At 41.8% G+C, this 20,666-nt stretch overlaps 2 protein-coding genes and 2 long non-coding RNA genes across 4 annotated transcripts in view; 1 reads left to right on the plus strand and 3 right to left on the minus strand.

Annotated features, from left to right (window-relative positions):
* The window catches only part of LOC143695020 (uncharacterized), a 10,367-nt gene extending 5,609 nt beyond the window's left edge, over nucleotides 1–4,758 (minus strand). Inside the window, exon 1 of the long non-coding RNA XR_013183891.1 lies at nucleotides 2,152–4,758. This is a non-coding gene — a long non-coding RNA (uncharacterized LOC143695020). The remainder of the gene's footprint in view (nucleotides 1–2,151) is intronic.
* RBSN (rabenosyn, RAB effector) lies at nucleotides 4,505–18,525 on the plus strand. Its single transcript, XM_077184708.1, is given in 13 exon segments — nucleotides 4,505–4,534; nucleotides 4,536–4,613; nucleotides 4,932–5,160; nucleotides 6,390–6,533; nucleotides 8,346–8,446; nucleotides 9,060–9,105; nucleotides 9,200–9,361; nucleotides 10,267–10,508; nucleotides 11,331–11,401; nucleotides 13,070–13,156; nucleotides 13,582–13,684; nucleotides 14,119–14,193; nucleotides 15,077–18,525. Coding segments are annotated over 13 exon segments (2,454 nt in total). The 3' UTR covers nucleotides 16,163–18,525.
* LOC143695021 (uncharacterized) lies at nucleotides 8,129–9,245 on the minus strand. The gene is made up of 2 exons (XR_013183892.1): nucleotides 9,122–9,245; nucleotides 8,129–8,488 (listed from the first exon to the last, which is right to left on the minus strand). It is a non-coding gene; the product is annotated as an uncharacterized LOC143695021 (long non-coding RNA).
* Nucleotides 18,500–20,649, minus strand: MRPS25 (mitochondrial ribosomal protein S25). Its single transcript, XM_054639937.2, has 4 exons — nucleotides 20,463–20,649; nucleotides 20,238–20,344; nucleotides 19,816–19,903; nucleotides 18,500–19,590 (listed from the first exon to the last, which is right to left on the minus strand). The coding sequence occupies exons 1-4, from the start codon at nucleotides 20,594–20,596 to the stop codon at nucleotides 19,404–19,406; spliced, it is 516 nt and encodes a 171-aa protein (XP_054495912.1). The 5' UTR covers nucleotides 20,597–20,649; the 3' UTR covers nucleotides 18,500–19,403.
* Nucleotides 20,650–20,666: the final 17 nt, after the last annotated feature.

A 20,666-nucleotide genomic window follows, 5' to 3' on the forward strand; every position in this document is an offset into this window, starting at 1 on the left:
ATAAATTGTATTGGTAAGCTAGAGCAGGATACCTGTTTCTGATATACATGGGGCATTCAGATACCAATACAATGGAATGACCCCAGCCAAAGGGTGAAACCAGCTCTTGAACTTATCTCAGACACTGTGGTTTGAACTGACAGCCAGTGATCCAGACAAGACAGCAGTAGGCCACAGAAGGGTTGACTGAAGGAACACCTTCCTCACTTACAGCTAACATTTCCTCACTTTCTTCCTGTTCATACGCATTGGAAAGAGGGGGAATCTGGACTTCATAGATTGCACAAATACTCCTACAAAATGGAATGCGGGTAAACGAGAATCCAACATGCCGTAGTTACTTCATTGCCATCTTCTCTCTATAATGGATGTAATTAATATGATGAAGCATAGACTGATTGGTATAGGGAAAAATGTTAGATTATGACTCAGAAAACTAGGGGAACTGATCTGAAGAGTCTGCCTGAAATATTATTGCTGATTTAAAGTAATTTTCACAGAGAAGCATATGTTTTCACCATGAATTCCCTCTTGATTTTGAAGCTGGTACTGTGTGGGGTGTCTGAAGAAGCTTTGTGAAAAAAGAAGAAGAAGAGGAGGAAAGTCTAGACAAATGAAAAAGATAGTAAGAATTTATGAAAGGTTCTCTGAGTCAAAACAGTCAAGACAAAGAGCAAATGATGTTGAAACACCACTTTGAACAAGCAAGTGGTGTTGAAAAAGAGAGCAACAACAACCTTACAAAAAATCATAAATCTTTCCCTATGAAATACCAACTGGTGGGGGTATTCTACTTATTGCTTTTAGACATGCTGTCTTCAAGAAGGGCATCAGTTGCTGCACAAGCCTGTAGACAAAAGAGAAGATGAGAGGCTAGAAGAGACAGCATCCAAATGTGGTGTACTTGACATTTGAAATGAGCCCTGAATGGAATCCATGCATTGTGGATGGATGCATCCATCTCTTACAGTTAAACCATTAAATTAAATGTAAATGCAAAGAAATTCTGAATCTTCCCATCTCTCTTCTTTATAATTCACCTACTTTATGTAAGTGATGCCACTCCATGGCACTCAGGACCAATAAGACAGATTATTCAGCAGTGTTAAGGGACCAAACAAACTTGAGATGATGACTGGCTTGCAGGTATCGAAGCAGTTAATCAACAAATCAGATAAAAGGGGCTCAACAAGTAGTCAACTGCCACTCTTACAAACCATGAGGCTGTCAGTTTGGATTGATGAGACTGCAAACACAGTAAAAATCATGGATTTGGCATGGAAGTGTTGCTTCTATCCTGTCTACACAGACCAATTAAACAGATTTGTTATGTATCAAAATGTTTAGTATAAGCAACTTGAGTATACTGAATATATGAGCTTTGGTAAAATGAACAGCAACATGAAAATATTTTAGTTCTCTGAACGAAATGAAAAAATACAGGAAATTTTAGGTCAGATCCAGCTAAACAAACAAACAAAACATCTCTGATATCTCTGATAAATTAAAATAAAAGATCATTAACGTTGTAAGATGAGTTTTGTGCTACCCATTTCAATGTTAGGAAATTTAAAATTAATTTTTAAAAAATCTATCATTAAATTATAAAATTGAATTTAGGTAAATTTAGAAAACAGCATTAAATTAAATTAAGTGACCATTTTGTTTAGGGAATATTTAGGGAATACAAAGAACATTCTGAAGAACAGTCTGATTTTTCACTCTGCTTACACTCTGTTTAGAGAGTCTATATTGAACTCAATGCTGTTAAACTTCAGGTATTTTAAACCTTTTTTTCGCTATGTTTGTGAAAAACATTCCACTTGAATACCCTGAGAAGTAGACAGGCATCATTAGCATTTACCTCGCCTGTGCAGAGGTCAGATTCTGTTATTAAACATTCCAAATAGTACTGAAGGTATTACAAGAAGTCGAAGAACACAGATGGCCACAACTGCAACATATTTCTGATTGAGCTGTGCCACGGCTACGGGGCCAACTGCATCCCCCTTCTCAACTGTATTCTGAAATTCAGCCCACTGAAATTTCTCCTCTTGGACATCAGTAGCAATTACCAATTTAGCAACAGACCAGGTCCTAAAATTCACAGTTAAGAGTTATCACAACATACAAACATATTTTACCACTTACTTTCTTACTCTGAGCTTTTATATCCCAGCAGCAGGATGAGGCAGTACAAGTCCGACTTAGCTGCTGGAGCGAGTCCTTCTGTGCTACTGTTTGTTTGCATTCATTCCCTGTGAGCCATTACTGATACAAATGAAGCCCCCAAGAGAACCTGTAGAATTGCAGTAAGGTTAAAGTTGTCACCAAATACCTCTTCCTATTGCAACTAGCTGGATGAAGACAAATTATTTTTGAAGCACTGTAAACTGAATTGCTATAGACTGATCTGGATGTTTTCACTTTGTGAACACTCTCTGTATGGGGAAGTGTGATGAGATTGACCAAATAACATCAGCCAAAGTCTTTTTGTTTATACCAGCACAAAACTAGATCATGCTCAACATCTGTTAAGGGATATGGAAACTCAAATTTCCCTTTGGGGAAACTGATACCATTCCATACATCACTGTATCTCGCCTAACTTTGTAGTATCAGTTCTCTAATTGTCTCTGAGATATTCCCAGTAAGTCTAATACCCTCATAAAGACCCAAATCATATTGAGAGGTGCAGTCACTTTATGGGGAACAAGTTTCTCAGGAAGGGATAAAGTCCACTTATATTCAGAAACAGGCAAACAAGTGGCATTTTTCTTTAAAAACGCTGAATGAAATGTCTCTTTTCAAGAGTGATTGACACTACACAGTGTTTTATCAGTACTTGAAGAAGATTCATTTGGTGAGATGTGTTCTCATATCTGTGGTGAAATGTAGAACATGCAAAGGAGCACAATTAACTGAAGATACAGTGAAATGTTTGATTTCTTGTGTAGAGCCCAGCATGGCATCATCCTCCTCACAACTCACTACAGGCAGTCCTCACTGCATGGTTTGTATCCCAACAGGAGGCTACCAGACTTCAATTGTTCTATTTACCACTTTAATTAGCCTTTAACACTTTTTTTTTTTTTAATAGAGCAGTTAGTGAAGCTGAGGAGAGATAGGGTTGAAGAAACAGCTTGCTGTTCTGTAGAGCCTCGCTTTTCCTTACACACCTGATTCTTACTACCTGGGAACGGCAAGACAGGATGGACTGCCCGGGTCCACAGGGCTCACAGCCCACGGGCAGGAGAAAAGCTTTACAGCGAACGCGTGTGCAAGGCACGGCCGAGGCCGCCACGGGCCCGCCCCCGGCTGCTCCCGGACGGGCTTGGGGTGCCATCTAGTGACCGCCACGGCTCCCATCCTTCATCCACCCCTTTTTCTGCCCGTTCCCTACACATTCGTGACAAATCCAGCACATGAAACAGGAACCAGAAAACTGAAACACTCACAGAAACCTCCCTAAAAGTTCTGCGATATGGATATTGCCGTTCTTCTAGAGACACGTGTATCGCTGTAGTGTTCTTGAGGACAAAAGGAGCAACAACAAAGGCAGCTGGTGCCACTTGGTGGCGCAGATAGGGCTCATCACCAGGAAACTGCCCGGCTCCAGCAAATCCAGACACTACAGCCGGTGAATCCTCGAAGACACAGCCTCAGGCTGGTTCTCTTCCTCCCCTTTCCATCACGATCCGGGCTGAAAAGCTTTTAAAGGGCTTAATATAGAGGGTAGAAGAGCAGGGCATGATGAGTCAAAGTCCACCTTTAATGGATAGGACTCAAGTGTAAATAACATTGCCACGTAAAAAAATCTCTGCTTCCAAGAGCTTGTAATCCCAACACATGAAGCCAAAGTGTGGTCACACACTCCTATTGTTTCTAGTCGACTGGACTGGGAGTGTGTGAGAGAAGGGACTGCTGCCAGCTGAGACTAAACAAAAGCCGGCATCAGAAAGGGGGACACTGGAAATGCCCTGCCGTTGATTTCCACAGATCTTTGTCAGGACGCAAGCAGTGGAATTCCTGGGCTTCGTCTGTGGCTGAATACGCCACCGGCTGTTCTGGTTTGCAGTTTTGGGATACTTCCTTTAGGAAGATTCGGTAGGCTGGGAAAGGGAATGTGGAGCGTGTTGGTATTAGCAGCGGTGGTCCTCTCCGGCGTGCCCAGCGGTTAGGACACTCAGCACAGCCCCCGCAGCGCTGTGGGAACGGTCCCAGGGCACCGGGGCGGGAAGGGGCGGCGGCGGGACGCGTGTCCCCTACGTGACAGCGCCGTCCCGTCCTGGTGAGGACTCTGTCACCGCAGCTCTGCCGGCCCGTTACCGGGGCCTACTGCAAGGCGGCTGGATACAGTGAGCGGTCCTGGCCTCAGAAGAGACAGCGATCCCGCTTGCCGGCCCTCCGCGTCCGCTCCCGACCAACATCAATAGCTCGGCGCTCGGCAGCCTCCCCGCCGTGTCGGACGAGCGCTCCTTGTCCCCGCCCTTTCCTCTCATCGATGGCTCAGCGCTCGCCCCGCCCTCAGCCGCGCTCTGCAGCTCCCGGCAGCCGGGACGGGCCGCGGCCGCCCTGCTTTGGAGACAGTCACTGGCCGCCCGGGCGCTGAGGTGAGGCAGCCTCTGCCCCGAGCTTTTCCCGGGCCGCCTCTGGGCTGTCGCTGGGCCACGGACCCTCAGGCGGGCGGAGCAGCCGTCAGCGGCCTCTCCCCCGGCGGGCGGTGCGGCTCAAGCCCCGCCCATCTCCCTGCGCGGCCTCTCTCCTGCCCTGGGCGGGGCCTGCACGGGGCCGCGGAAGGGACCGGAAAGGACCGGGAGGGACCGGGAGGGACCGGGAGGGGGAGCCCTGGAGGGGCTCGCGCCCAGCCCGGGCCCTTCCGCCCCCGTCTTGCGCCGCCGGTCGCACGGCCTTGGCCTGGTTCGTTTCAGGCGGTGCCTGATGACGATGCGGCCCCCGCATCCCGGCAGCCGCTGAGGGCAGCACGCGCGGCCGCGATGGCGTCGGGCTGCCCGGCGGCCTTCGGGGACCCGACCGAAGTGCGCGAGGGCTTCCTGTGCCCGCTGTGCCTGAAGGATCTCCAGGCGTTCCGGCAGCTCCAGGCGCATTACGAGGAGCAGCACTCGGGCGAAGACCGGGACGTCAGGGCGCAGCTCCGAAGTAAGGGTGGCCGCGGTAAACGTGTTCGGCTTGGCCGTGGGAAATCCCTGCTCGTATTTCGAGTGCTCCCAAATGTCTGACAATAATAAAATATTAATTGAAGGGACTTACAGGCGAGGTATGCAGTTCCATTCTTCCGTAAATCTCCTTGGGCCAAGCATAGTATTCACCTTCTCCCGATACTTTCCATAAATTGATTCTAAAGCAGGGGCTAAAGGACATTGCTCTTCAAATGCTTGATTTTATGCACAATTTTTACTAATGGCCTTTTTGGGTTTTTTTGTTTGTTTTTATCTGAAACCTCAAAATTATACTAACCCAGTGAATACCCAAGAATTACTTGAAGACTGTGGAGAATATGGAGAATCTCTGGTACTTGCCAGGTTCCAGTTCAATAATTTCTTGTTTTGACAGTAGATAAAACTGTGGTTGCTGTTAAAGTGTGAAGTTAAGAGCTGTTGTTACATGGAAAAGCATGTGGGTGGTGGAGCTAGCAGGAGATGCTGGGAGTGCTCCATATCTGTTATGGATTTCCACCTTTCAGTAGTGTTTGGAAAATTTTTTACTCCCTTGTGTATACCCAATGCCATTTTATATTGACAGTGTCTTTTTATATTGAGAGAAGAATGTTTAAAATCTAATGATAATTCTCTGTGGTTCCTGCAAACTCTGGTTTTAGTATGCTCAAAGTAGTGGTCTGGCAGTGTTGATTTTTTTTTTCCTCTTGAGGTAGACTTTTGAAGTATTAACTAATTTTCTTGGTGAGACCCTAACCCTAACACTGGCCTGTTTAGTATTTGAAAAAGTCTTTATGTGTACAAGCACACTGAAATTGGTAGCTTGTGCAATAACACAAGGAATGTGTTGAACGTTGAATCTGAAGAAAATAATAGGGAATGATGAGAATTAAGATAAAGCTGTATGATGCCCTGTGCAGTGAGAGACAGGTACCATAGTTTAAGATATGTTACTGTTTTACAGTGAAGTTTGACAGTGGTCTTCCCTCTTGTCCTTAGGACCTCATGCTGCTTTATGACAGACAACAGAGAGCATTTTGTGTCATCTGTGGTGCTCTGAACTGCAGTTTTGTTCTAAGAATATTTTGAGGATAAATTTATCCAGGAAAAATATTTCTGCTAAAAGACGAGGAATATTCTCTATACTGGCTTCACATACAAATATTTGGTGACTGCCTGATATGTTAGATAACTTGGGTTTATTTTTTTCAGATTTAGTCCAGAAAGCCAAAAGAGCAAAGAAGAAATTGCTGAAACAAGAAGATGATGACAGAACTGATTCTGGATCTCAGGAACGATATGAGTCATTCAGCTATGGTGGAGTAGATCCATACATGTGGGAGCCCCAGGAAGTAGGTAGGAGAGCTAGAAAGCAATACACAGGGGGCATAAGTTTTGGACTCAGTCGGGAAAGTGCTACAGTATTGCTGAAGTGGCTTGGAATTGTGTCTGTGCTGCACTGGATTTGCTAGCAGGGGTTATGGTTTGCACACTGACTGGGCAGCCTATTGGCTTTGGGTGGAGTGTGGGGAAAACATGGTTAATGGGGAGAAGAAAAGACATGTATAGAATCAGTACCCAAACTCCCCTTCAGGGAGCTGTTAGTCATGTCATTGTTGCTGTCCTGCTGGGATCTGCTTAGTCTGTGTTTACCTCTGTGCAACTAGCTTCATCTTGTGACTTTACAAAGCAGAAAATCCACTAATTAAAAGCTAAATTATAAGTATATAAAATCTCTAGCTTTTGGGCTACACTTAAAGTAGCTGTTAGTTTGCATGTTTGACAAAAAGATTATCCATCTATTTAAACTTTTTTTCCTTGGATTTGCAGTGGCAATCACCTCTTATTAAAAGGGGGCTTACTTTAAAGAGACCAAGTTATAAAACCAAACAACAAACAAACTCCACTCCTCTGAATATAAATCTATATTTGTAGAATTTCAAGGATATTGAGTGAGCCTGTAATTATAAATACTGCTACTGGCAGTTGCCTGTACTATAACTGAAATACTATGGTTGTTTTTGGAGAAGGAAGCAGCACTATCTTTTGTGGATCATGGGAAAGTTTCCACTATGGTGCTGCCAGACTAGGATTGAGTCCTTTGGGTCTGCAGGGTCTGAGTTCTGTATATTTCTTTACTTTTGACTTTGTAACTATCTGAGCGGCAATCATAGTGTAAATATTAGCTAAGAATAAGTTTAGGGAGAAGGTTTATGAACATTAGAGAAGTGAGAACTGCTTTCTCATGAGCGTTGAGAAGATGAACCATAGAGATTTTGGCATGTTATTTGATGGATCAGTGAAAGGGATTGTGTCTCCAAAGCAGTGGCTTAAATTAGTTACCCAGAGGGACTCTTTCACTACTATGAATGCATCTTTGGAGATTTTTGGTTACTTCATTAGCATGAGGAAGTGAGATTCTTACATTTACATAGGTTGCAGCAAAAAGCAACATCTGATTTTGAGTTCTGCCAGCTGGAAGATAGATTTTTTTTTTGGTTGGTTGGTTGGTTAGTTTGGGGTCTTTGGTTTTTTGTCTGTAAGTTTGATTTTTAATACCTCATCCACCTTACTTGGAAAAGGAGTAATCTTGAACCAATATTATCGACTATGAATTGTAGATGTCTTAGAGATGCTGTATAGTTCTTTTCAATACTTGGTGACCGGTTTTCTGCAAATCTAAACTGTCATCAAGGATTTGATTTAGGCCCCTAAAGGTGTAGAGATGGTCAGAAATCTGAAACAAAATTGCGGCTGCATAGACCTCCAGTAATCCTTAGGTTTGCCTCTTCCCTTTGCTCAACATGTAGCCAGGAAACTAAAGGGAGCTGGTTTTGAGAACGCTACTAGTAGGTAACAGCTTACCTAATGTAACTGTAAATGTAATGAAGATGGAGAAAAAACATTATTGCAGATTTTCCTTTTAACATAGTGCTGCTTGTTCTCAGTAGTAGAAGTAAACCACTGTTTATTGCTAGCCTGAATATTAGGCTTTAACTAGCATGTTTTATCTACAACAACACTGTGAAAATGTAGGGTTCCAATGTGTCTTTAAAATTGAATTTGAACATGACAAGGGTGAAAAGAAGAGACATCTGTCTTTCAAGTGGCATTTAAATCCATACAGAGTACTTGGGTGACCAGGACAACTCTCTGTTATCCCTGCAGGTGCTATGAGAAGCCATCTTTCTGAATTCAAGAAACACCGAGCAGCCAGGATTGATCACTATGTAGTTGAAGTCAATAAGTTAATAATCAGGTTAGAAAAGGTAAATTTGGTGCTTCTTAATATTCCAACTTCTAAATGTTTCCTAGATTAAAAAAAAAGATATTTCAGTATGAAGTGTGTCCACTTATCTAGGAATACATTTTACAAAAGATCCTAAACTATGATTCTCTTTTTGCATTACCTTGAGAACTGCGCATGATTTGACCCTGTGTCATGGGTATTATTTCTGGTTCTATGCACCATTTTCAAGCTGAAGATGCTACTTCCACATGCTTCAAGAGCCATTTGTTCTCCTGTTTTATTTTCTCCATGTTTTACTTCACTAAATTGCTCCTCAATATTTTTATCATGATTCTTCCAGCTTTTCATTCTTCAAAATCTGCCAATGGTACACCTGCATTTTGGCTCAGATGCAGTTATGTTGGCTGCAATAAGGATTATGTCCAAAATGTCCTGATTTGTACAGGTTTGATAAGTCATTGTTTAGCACTGGTATGAATATGGAATTTGAAAGTTGCATAAGTCTGGTGTAAAACCAGCTGAAACCCCTCTCTCTTAAAAAAAACAGGTTTCTTTTTCTTGTTGGGCTGAGTTGTGTTGGGTTTTTTCCTTGCAAAAGTATAATCTTCTTGAATATATTTATCTTCAACCAGCTTACATCATTTGACAGAGCAAACACTGAGTCAGCTAAAATAAGAGGTTAGTGTGAGCTTACCTGAGACTATTTGCCCCTATAGTTTAACCAGCTGAGGAATCAATTGAACACTAATGTGGTGTTTATTCCTGCTCACAGCTATAGAGAAGTCTGTTGTGCCTTGGGTCAGTGATCAGGATGTTCCGTTTTGCCCAGACTGTGGCAGTAAGTTCAGTATCCGAAACCGACGTCACCACTGCCGCCTTTGTGGGTCTATTATGTGCAAGAAGTGCATGGAATTTGTCAGTCTTCCTTTGGCAAGTAAGTACTTAAGAGTTAATTCTTTGTTTTCTTAGCTCACTTTGGGTGCATCCTGGTTTTTTGCCATTAGAATAAAAATACGCTGCTAATAGTCCGGCTCTGCAGAAAACTTCCATTCAGTTTCATGCAGACTCTTGCCTGTGAAGCAGAATACAAGGAATTATTTCTCCATTCTTTTTCTCTGTTCTTCTTCAGATTTTGAAGCGTTGCATGACACTGAAAAAATTACTAGAATAGTCATACTAGTAAATAAATAAATACTAAGAAGTTAAAAAGTAGAAACTCCTGGTAAATATAGGTATTATTTATTCTACTGAGTACTATAACTATGGAGCTATTAGCTTTAGGAACTGCCAAGGTTCCTGAAATTTAAAAATATTGTGGATTTTTCCAGTTTTGTCTGTGTTGTCCAAATGTTAGACCTTGGGACAACAACTTAGGGAAATTTATGTGTAGGTCTTTAAGAACCACTGGAAACTTTTATCTTTCTCATCTTGCACTGGAGAGGAGACTGTATGTTCTGTGGAGATAAATGACATTAACTGTGATTTTCAGAATGTGCAAGCACAATGCCTGGATGCTATTATCATACCTGTTCTACACATTGTTTTGTGTCTATGAAGGCTCAAACATGAGAATGCTTGCAGACATAAGCAATGTAGGTGATGCTCAGCAGTCTTCTCTCTAGCTAGTTTTACATACAGCAAGATTTGCAGTGAAGACCCAAATTCTGACTTGCAGTCGTGGTTGTCATGCAATCCTTGCATGTCTTTCAGGAGACTGTTTCAATCTAGTTTTTTAGTACCACCTGAATGTACAGTTTCTGTTAAAGGGCAGTTTGTTTGTGTTGGTAAAATCTGTTGGCTTCTCCAGTTACTGTGAAATTACATGTTTATAACTTTCAGGCAAACTCACTAGTGCCAGCAGAGAGGCCTTGGGTTCTCATACAAGCCCAAACTCCTCACCCAGCAGTGTCCACGGCTCCCGCCGTGGCAGCATTAGCAGCATAAGCAGCGTGAGCTCTGTTCTGGATGAGAAGGATGATGAACGAATACGTTGTTGTCAGCACTGTAAAGACACCCTGTTGAAAAGAGAGCAACAGATTGATGAGAAAGAATACACACCAGAGATTGTGAAACTCTATGAGGTAAGTCAAGCTCTGTGCTACAGCATATATGTCTGCATATATGGTCACTACTTGACTTTTGGCTTGTTACCTTATGTCTAAATTCTATGACATAATACTGACTTGTGTTAGAAGAGACTGTTGGGTGTTCATGCCATGTAGCAAAGACATATCTGAAATGTTGGAATCAGTTTCAGTATAGTATTTATAGCCCACATTAGCTTCCTACATATTTTTAAAATACATCTTCATTCTCATCATCTGGAACCAGTAGTTCAGACATGCCTCTCTCTTAAAATTGTGAACTTGTTTAAACCCATGAATGGTATGCTGTGCATTTGATAGCTGGGCTGCGCTGGAACTTGACGTCACCACTGTTGCCATCAGTCCTTACACTGATGGGAAATGCATTTTTTGAACCACCTCTATCAACATTACATTCAAATGCTTCGCAGCAGGTACTGATGATCACCAGATACCTTTTCAGTAGAGTCCACAAGCTCCCCCGGTTAGTATTAATGGTATTAATGAGAGTTTTTGTTGGTGCTCTTGTTGGTGAAGAGAGGTAAGGCTAGAAGTTGTCCAGGTCAGCCATTCAAACAGCTTCAAGATTCAAAGTCCACCTTGCAGGGGTACAGTGAGTCTTTCGCTGTTCCTGACAATGCCATATGTGTTCTGGAGCTAACTGGAGAGTCTTGTCATCCTGAACAGTTAAAGTGCCTTTCAACCTGGTTAACTTCAAATCTGCACAAGCAGCATGAAAAGATTGACATCAACATGTTCTTGCATTAGTGTTTCAGTGTCAGTTCTTTTTTATATGTTTTGTTTTAATATTATAACAAGAAACTCCGACTCTGCATGGAGAAGGTGGACCAGAAGGCACCAGAATACATAAGGATGGCCGAATCACTAAAGTAAGTCCCATTGCTGGCTATATTATGAATACATGTATTTTTCCTCCAAGTGTGAGAAGTAGTAAAGAAGTGGTGTACTAAGGCTGCAGGAGTGTGTAAATTTAAAGAAAAATCAGTGCTTCATTATCCGTTGTCTTCTGGATGCTCTTCAAAGTAGTACTGAATTAATTATTAATGGTAACATACAGAGGAGTATGTTGTTTGATTTGTTAATTTTTTAAAGCCGCTTCCCAGTGAGGCACTGCTGTCATACTTTGACACATCATCTTTGAAAAAAACAGAAGTACAGGGCTACAATTATTGTGTAAATGAGCCTCTTCAAAACAGCTGCAGTAAGCTGTTGCTGTCCTCAGCTGGGATGCTCTGGCTTCCAAGGAGTGCTAGCAGTAGCAGATCATTAGAACGCTTCTGTTCTGTGTGAAGCACCTTCACCTGGCAGTTGTTCTGAGTGTAGCTGGGTACCCGGTGCTGCAGTGGATAAGCAACAATCTGGTGTTTCAGTTTTGTGCGTAATTTCTTGCAGTAGTATTCTCTGACTGGGGTAGCTTAAGTCTCTCCAGCTCTGTCTGCAAGAGGTTGCCAGGTTATACTTTTGGCTCGTATGGTGAGAGAAATATATGCATTGGGCTTTGATAGGAAGCATTTCCTTTTGAAAAGTTAAAGTTAATAAATACTGCTATACTTGTCCTTTAGATCTAATGGTTGTAGAAAAATTAGTAACGAGAATGGTTGTAAAAACACTCCTCACAATAGGAAGTACAGAAGGTGAAAAACCTGCTAAGATGTTACTGCTTTTTGTCATGAGTTCATGAAAGATTGGGTTATGGGGCTTGGCAGCTGGAGAAAAGTAAAAATACAGATGTCTTGGATAATAGAAGTAAATGTCAGAAAACAACAGGCTTGTTATGGGTGAAATTAAAGATTTCTGACTAGTAGTGTGTCCTGGAAATCAGAATCCTGTGGATAGCAAAGTTGCTTTTGAGAAAGTGATGCTTATAATTTATTTTTGTGATACAAAAGGACAGGGAAGCTAAAAACTCGTGAAGAGTTTTCCCCACTAAGTCCTAGTTTGTTTTTTCAATAAAGTGGAGGCTCTAGTAAAGTGCCTGTAATAATTGTATCCCCATATGGTCAGTCATTGTCAGGCATTTTAAATACTACACCTGTCCAGCATAGTCTTTTGCTTTCCAACAAATGCTAAGGGAGGTAACTATTGTGCTTTAATGGTGTAGTTAGTTACTTAGAGATTTTTCCCACCAAGTTGTCTCGAAAGAAATCCCCACAAAATAGATATATTTTGCTAAGCATATATATATTTTAGATATTACTTGTAGAGTGGCATTTTTGTGTTAGAATACAGTTTCTCCTAGAGTAGTAAGTAATAATATATAAGTAATAATAATTTTATAGATATGATTAAATAATTGTGTTTAATAATAAATACGGTTGTCTTCTATGAAGTGTTCACGTTCACAGAATTATTATAATTTTCCACTTTTGTCACAAAAAAAAGGTTTTTTAAACATGAGCTTGAAATAAAATCATTCAGCCCTTTAGTGTTAGTAGTTCTTACCATTGTTGAATCTTGGTCATCTTGGATAACTAGTAGTGTTGTACATGTTGTTAACTGGATGCATGACTTACAGTAAAGTTCTGTTTATTCTTTAGTGCTGGGGAGTCAGCCTACAACCTTGATCATGCTAATGACTTGAGGGTGGAGATTCAAAAAATGTATGAATTTATAGATGCATTAAGGTAAAAGATTGTCTCTCTCCCTTTTTCCCCCAGCATGTATGTATCTCTGTTATGACTTAACTGATTATATGGATGATCAATATGCCTGCTCAGTTGTAAAGAGCATTTGAAAAGGTAGATGCTGTTCCTGTATACTACCAATTTCTACTTTCTTCTCAAGCCTTAAAATTCATGCATTTCTCTGCAGGAAGAATAAGCATAGAGGAAACAAGTAGCAGCACCATTGAGGGGAAAGGAATTGTTTGTTTGGGGTTTCTTTGTTTTTCTAAGGCTGAGAGTGGAAAGTGTTGCAAATTGTAATATCCAAAACTGTTAATCTAAAAAAACATCAGAAGTTTTTGATCCAATATTGTCTCTCCGCTTTTGTGGCATTTTTCCTGATTTTGTTTTTGAACTGATGAGGCTGTATGTTTTCTTTGATTTAGTAAGAAGATTTTGAGTCTAGGCTTGCATGAAGATCCTCAACCTCATCCTAAAATACTACAACTTCAGCGAATGATAAGATATTCAGCTACACTTTTTGTTCAGGTGAATAGAGCATATGCTGTGAGATGAATGTACACTTTGGATTGTGTTCTCTTCTTTGCCAGGCATCCCTGTGGTTTGAAACTATTTTGATAGGGGCCTTAGTTCTATACGTTTTCTGCATTTTCTGTAGCTCCCCTAATGATTTATGATAGCCTTAAATAAGCTATCTTGAACACAGATCTTTCACTCAGAGCAGCATTGCGCCTGGGGAACCCAAGAGGTGTGTGAGCCTTGGCTCTTCCTCTTGCTGAGGTATGAGCCCACACAGCAGTGCAGGTGTGGCAGCAGAGATGTGTGGAGACCTGCAGCAGGGACTGCAGTATAGAAGCATCTTTGATGTGTTTGTGGGGTTTCTGCTAGTAGTATCTCTCAACGACTTGAAAAATGGGCTGAATACCTGCGAGCAATACTGTAAATATTTCAATTTTTGCCAGGAAAAACTGCTTGGCCTAATGTCCCTGCCCACTAAGGATCAGTATGAAGAACTGAAGAAGAGAAGACTGAATATGGTAAGACAGGTTGGGATCTGTTACGTCTTGTATCAGGCTTTCTCTTAGATACAAGCCTGGAAGCTGTGTGGGGATATGAGTAGCTGCCTTCAACACTGGATTTCAGTTTGTTCCTTTTTCATCCATATTGTCCCATCCCCTTTATCAGGGATTTGCCTAGCTGCTGCTTTGTTCTGCCCAGAACAGAAGTAGGTGGGCACAAAGGTGGACACTTCTAGGAAGCAGCAGGGGGTTGGGTGCATGGGCTGTTTCTGCTGCAGTGCGTGCAGAGCAAACCCTGAAGTTAGTGTGTTAGTTTATAATGACTTCAAAATTGTGTTCAGGAATTCACTCACATAAGTAGAATTTGGAAAATTCTTTTGTTGGTGGGAAAGAACATACTAGAATAAGGATGCCTCTGCAGGGAGAGAGGTTTTTTTTTCCTTTAGGAGGGAGGATATCTTTAATTATAAACTAAAGCCAACTTCATCTTGAAGTATAAGTTGAGAAATTAGAATAATCCCACTCCAAAAGCCAGTGATATCAGTGACCTTAAACACTGATGTTCTATGTGATATATGTCCAGATCAATCTAGACCACTCTTTGCACAGCTGCATTAGGCATTTTTTTTTTCTTCTATAAAGAGAATTGTTGCTCCTAGTTTCCCTCAGGTTTGTAGAGGCAGATGTCATGGGTTTTTCATCAGTATCATCACAAACTCAGGGGAAACACGTAAGGAGTGGTATGAAAGTAAGAATCTTCTGCAAAGTAACCAAAATGGCAGCTGATCCCTTTAAGCATCAGCCAACAATGTCTTAAGATCAGCTAACTTGTACCTATGGATACTTAGAATGAAAATTTTCAAGCTTGCAGTGTTTTATTACTACATGTTTTTCGGTTTAGGTTGCTCTTGAAGCACAGGGAAGACAAGAGGAAAAGCAGAAGGAGTTTATCTCCATATCTGCATCTGCAGTTAATGGTGATGAAACTCACATAAAAAAAGAAACAGTCAAAAAATCTGAAGGCTGGTTACCCACATCTAGCATTTCAAGAGAGAGCGAGAGAGCAGACCCACTTCTTCAGCAGATTGACAATATCACATCCTTTATTAAGCAAGCAAAGGCAGCTAATAGGATAGATGAGGTCCATACGTTGCAAGAGAACCTGATGCAGCTTCAGGATGAATACGATCAACAACAAACTCTTAAAGCTATTGAGCTTTCTAAAAAACAGGCAGAAGAGGAGGAGATACAGAGAGAGGAACTTCAGGTCCTTCGTGAAAAAGAGTGGGAAAGAGAGCACCATAAATTCATGTCTCAGCATTCAAGGACACGCTCCTTAGACTTTAGAGAAGTCAAACAGCATTTGGATGTTACTTGGATCAAAGGGGACACGAGTTTTGAAACTCCTGTTGTTGAGCAGCTGCCAGCAAAAGAGCACTCCACCTTCACACTCAAACCCCAGAATGTCCCACAGTGTGACAAGGACCGTGATCAGCCAGCCTGTCTAAACCCCTTTGAGGATGAAGCAGATACCCCTCGAGCAGAAGAAGATCCTGCTAATCCATTCGCCAAAGACAGCTCTCCAGTGGTTTCTTTCTCTAACACAGCTCAGCAAAGTGATAAAAAAGAATATAATCCATTTGAAAGTGAGGAGGAGGATGAACAAAGTAATGGAGCACTTGGCAGTACTTTAAACCCTTTTGAAGAGGATGAAAATCCATTTGAAAAGCCTGGGGGCAGTTGGAATTCAGGGAATCCATTTGAAGAGGGATCCTCTATCAATCCCTTTGAAGTGGAGGATGGCAGTGAGATCTCTGGAGAGGAGGCTATAGAGGAAGAACTGCTTCTCCAACAGATAGATAATATTAAAGCTTATATATTTGATGCCAAACATAGTGGACGACTGGATGAGGTGGAGGTACTGACAGAGAACTTAAAGGAACTGAAACACACCTTAGCAAAGCAGAAGGAGAAATCTAACTGTTGAAGCAGCAATAGGGTTGTGTAATAATTCAGTCTGCTGTTAAATATGGGAAAGTAAAGCAGATACTTACAGACAGGAGTACAGATCACAAGAGGGAATTGGGAGAATCCTGACTTTAAAGCACTTTCATTTAGACATAGCCACTACTACACAGTCTTGAAGAAAGAATTACTGAGGAATGCTGCTGGTCTCAAAAGCTTAGAGTAAGAAATTTTAAGATAACTTTTTACAGCACTTTTTAATGCTAACTGGTCTTACTGAATGCTTATTTTGGTCCAGGGATTAAGTGGCAATAGGGAACTATGATGTGGAAGTGGTTGGAATATTGGTTTGCCCTCTTTCCTGCTTTCTGCTGTAGTGTTGGCCTTTCACATGTGGCTTTGACTAGAAAGAGATTAAAACTTTTCTAAAACTTCTTCATCTTCTGACCCAGGATAGTTGAACTGCTAATGGTGTTCTGGCAATGTGTTGTTATAGAGCTGCTGTGATGCTCTGGGTGCTGAATGTACAGACTCACAGATCAAGTTTATGCAGTGCTAATTAAATACATAAAAGGGATCTTAAGACTGAGAAAAACTTTCTAACTGATCTTAGTACGAGTAACTTTTTAGTATCTGTATAAAGATTCCCAAGTAAAATTTGGATGCTTCTTTTCATCACTTCTGGTTTCCCATTTGCTCTGAGTGAAAACGATGGTGTCGTAGCATCATGCTGGCTTCAGACCTGCTCATGAGGGAACAAGCATTTGTTTATTTCCAGGGAAAGGAGCATCAGGCCAGCAACACTTCTATCTGTAATATAAAGGGTGAACCTCTAATTGCTAATTACATTATGGAATCTACACATTCCTTTAAATCCTCTGGGTGACATAATGATCATGTTTGTTACATTTGTGAGAGTGGAATATTTTGTAGCACCCAAGCAACAAAAAATTTTCTTTATAATGGAAAGCTGAGATGCCACTGGAATTTTGTGAAAGCTGGGAGACAAAGTCTGGCTGCAATACTGCCAAATGGCAATTCTCTCTCATGTTAGATTCCACTCAGTTTTTATGAGAATCAGGCATACCTATTTTAAATAAGGAACTTCAGATTGAAGACCTCTTGTGATCTTGTGGCCTGAGGGATGGCCTGGTGACAGCCAGTACCTGTGATGCAGGAGGGCCAACAGCTGGGCAAATGCAGGGTTTTTTGAGAAAGATGGAATCTAACTGCTTTGATTTTTATCTTTGAGAGGCACAGACCCATCAGCAGGAATCACTGTTTGCAGGAGTGGTGGTGGTGAGTTAATCTTAAAGGGTTTATTTAGAATTGAAATAAGAGGAAAATCAGGCAGCTCACACTGTATAGCACTAACAATAGTGGGCTTACTCAGAAGCGTGAAGTTCTGTGGAATGGGACATATCTTTTAATTATGTCTCTGATCCTGGCATAGCTGTAACCCCAACACTGCTTAAGATTTTCTAACTCTGTTACTTAAAGAGCAGGAACTCTGGTTCCTAGCTGTGAGTAAGTGGAGGTAGAGACTTGTGGAACTGTTGTTTAAAAAGACCAAACCACCTATATCCTCACTTAATACAACTAGCAAGGGGTTAAAGTAACTCAGACCAGCCAGTCAAGGATACCTGATGGTCTGTCTGGTGTAGCCTAATTCTGGGTTTGAAAGGTGTGTAGCAGAGGTTGGCTTAAGACCATGAAGTTCTTATACTGATGTTTTCTTAGAGCTGATTTAGTCCTCAAGTTTTATTTTGCACCAAGTAGAAGAACACAGGATTCTTAAAGGTCTTGACAGAAGATAGGCGCTTAGCACCAGACTCCTGAAGGCAGCAAAAATTGTTGGTAGCTAAACAGAATCCCTGGAATTATCTAAGAGATAGTATAAGGCACTTATTTAGGACAGACTTGGTTGCTAGTCAGGAGGATTGCATCCTGCACTATAACCTAATGCTTTTTTAGGTATCAACATGAAAAATCAGTGGCTTCAGCTTTCTCATTAAAAAGTGGCTTTATCCTGGTTGCAGCTATCCTGCCTTGTTCATATTTTCTGGCTAATACACTAATAACTGAAGTATTCTTATTGTATATGTAATACATTATTTTTACAAGCAGGTAACAGACTAGGATACCTCATGATCTTTGTCAGTGTTAACTGTGATAGACTAGACACCTAATAAGAAAATCGTCTCTAATGTGAAGACCTTTGCTGGTATAGGGACTGCTGTGAGGCTTGCAAGGCACAAGGGAATGAAGATGTCTTAAGCATAAAGCTCAATAACTAATTACCATCGACTTTTGTTACAACTGCATGCACTACTCCATATGAAAACTTTGTAAAAAGAGATGAAATAAAACAACATGTTTATTTTGTGTTGTGTTTGTCCTTGACAATTTGTACAGGATGCTTGCAACAGTGTGAAATTTTGTATTCAACTGTGAATTCAGAAATGCTGCAATACAGTTCTACAGTGACTTGTACATATAAGCCTGATGCAAAGGTCTGTACAGTAGACTACAATCTATCATATTTATACATATTACAGGGATGGTGTAATTGTTTGGAGAGGCAGAAACTGTAATGATTCAAAAAAGGTTTTTTTGGTAATTGTAAAACTTGCCTTTTATACACCAATTTTCCCATTCTCCTTTCCTGCTGATATTCCCAACTTGATCAGTGCTTCTCAGAGCTGCAGTATCAACTACAAAAGTTGTATCTTCCTGGAAATGAGACTCTGAACTGTTTCTGATTCATAACTACATAAATTAGGAAAATTCAATTGAGACTGGAGTTATATTATCATTTGCCTGTCTTTAGTTGGTACAATATGGACTTTTGCACCACTTTCTATAAATTATGGAATTCTGTGCTACTTTTAAGATTTAACTTTTTAGTCTAGCTACTCTATCCCAAAGAAAACATGATCTTAGTTTTGCCATGCCATAATTGACTACCTGCAGGCATGAATAAGAAATAAGACTATATTAATTTTGTTTTCCAGTGGTGACCTGCAGTAATTCATAGAACCCCAGCTTTTTTTTTTTGTGCCAGTTTTAACTTTTATTTATTTTTCACTTAATAATTCTAGTTGTAGTTGTAAGAAGGCTTATGAGGCAGAGTTCTTTGTATTGAATGAACTTGCTTGTTCCTGTTCCCAGGAACTGCTGCCTCTTGTCTCTCACTGAAGCACCCTCATTGTCCAGTCCTGAGGCAAAATAGCTTCATGACTTGAGATCTTGAAATGTCAGGTTCATGCCTCATTTTTCATGGCAGCTTTGTATTTTCCCCTCATCTCTTTGGGCAATGGTACAAAAGCAGGACAGGGAACTTGGCCTTCAATCTCACACATGCATTCTCGCAGATGATACTTCTTGGGCCCGAAGGTTGCTGGATGTGATAGTTTTTTCCTTTCTCTTTCTTCTTTTTCAAGCATTTCTCTAGAAAAGAGATCTGTTTGTTACTATGAGAAGTCTGACTTGCAATATTTCCTCTCCCTTCCCTGGACCCAGGTTATTAGAAAGATGGAGTTACAGATCCTGCCTTGTGGACTTTACCTTGCTCGTGTCAGTTTTATCCAGGAAAAGTAGTGTTTCCTTCTGTATTCCACAAAAGTTTGTAATATGTATGCTAGATGATGTATTAGCTTACTGCGTGCTACTTACTTGCTTTTCCCCAGGATTTTTTTAATGTGCTCTGTTATCTCTTTGTTGGTTTTATCTTCCACGTCTACCAAAACTTGTTCTCCACTGTCTGTCAAGAAAAATTCATAATAGTGTATCAAATGATACCAGTTCCTCCTGCATGCCATTTAGAGAGGCTTTACACTCACAGGAATGAAGGGTCTACTTCCCTCCTGGTTAATGTGTAATGTAATATTTTAAGTGGAAAAGCAAAATCTCCACGAGGGTGAGTCACGGGGAGCTGCTAACAGCCCAAGCTCTTTCCTGCTCAGGCAGCTTCTTTCCCCGCAGCAGCCGAGGCAGGGCCGAGCGAGCAGGGCACAGGCGCGGCGGTCACCACGCTGCCGGCGCCGCCCGGCCGCTACTCTGCGGCTGCTGCGGTCCCCGCGGCTGGCGCCACCTACCCAGGTAGAACCGGAGAAAGGGCGAGGGAGTCATGTTCCTGAACAGCATGATCTGCACCCAGGGGTTCTTGTACTGGATCTGGGGGATGTTGAAAAACACGAACTTTCTGGAAGGAAAGAGAAAAGCGCACAACGGCTGGCCCCTTGTCGCTGTGGAGGGCGCGGCCCGTGCAAGCCCTGGTGTCTGCAGGGGCAGCCCGCACTCCCGCCGCGCCCCGCACTCACCTTGCGCCTTCGCTCAGTTCTCCAGCCGTGTTGTAGTTCACGGTCATCACCTTCACCGAGCTCTTGAACACGACGTCGCCCTGGCTGAGGTACTGCAGCGTCCGGCGCACCGGGAAACGGCCCTTCATCGGCATCGCGGCGGCGGCCGGAAGGGGAGGCGGCGCTCCCGAGCGCCCCCTGGCGGAGGCTCCGCCGCCCCGCCTA

This window comes from Agelaius phoeniceus, chromosome 11 (genome assembly GCF_051311805.1).
Source record: "Agelaius phoeniceus isolate bAgePho1 chromosome 11, bAgePho1.hap1, whole genome shotgun sequence".
In the NCBI taxonomy this organism is placed as follows: Eukaryota; Metazoa; Chordata; class Aves; order Passeriformes; family Icteridae; genus Agelaius; species Agelaius phoeniceus.

What these genes read in the sequence shown, in the direction of transcription:
- MRPS25 (XM_054639937.2), bottom strand. Translation starts at nt 20,596, where the DNA reads ATGCCGATGAAGGGCCGTTTCCCGGTGCGCCGGACGCTGCAGTACCTC. An exon ending in GAACTGAGCGAAGGCGCAAG is followed by an intron (nt 20,345 to 20,462) that starts GTGAGTGCGGGG and finishes CTTTCCTTCCAG; the next exon opens with AAAGTTCGTGTTTTTCAACA. An exon ending in AAAATCCTGGGGAAAAGCAA is followed by an intron (nt 19,591 to 19,815) that starts GTAAGTAGCACG and finishes TCTCTTTTCTAG; the next exon opens with AGAAATGCTTGAAAAAGAAG.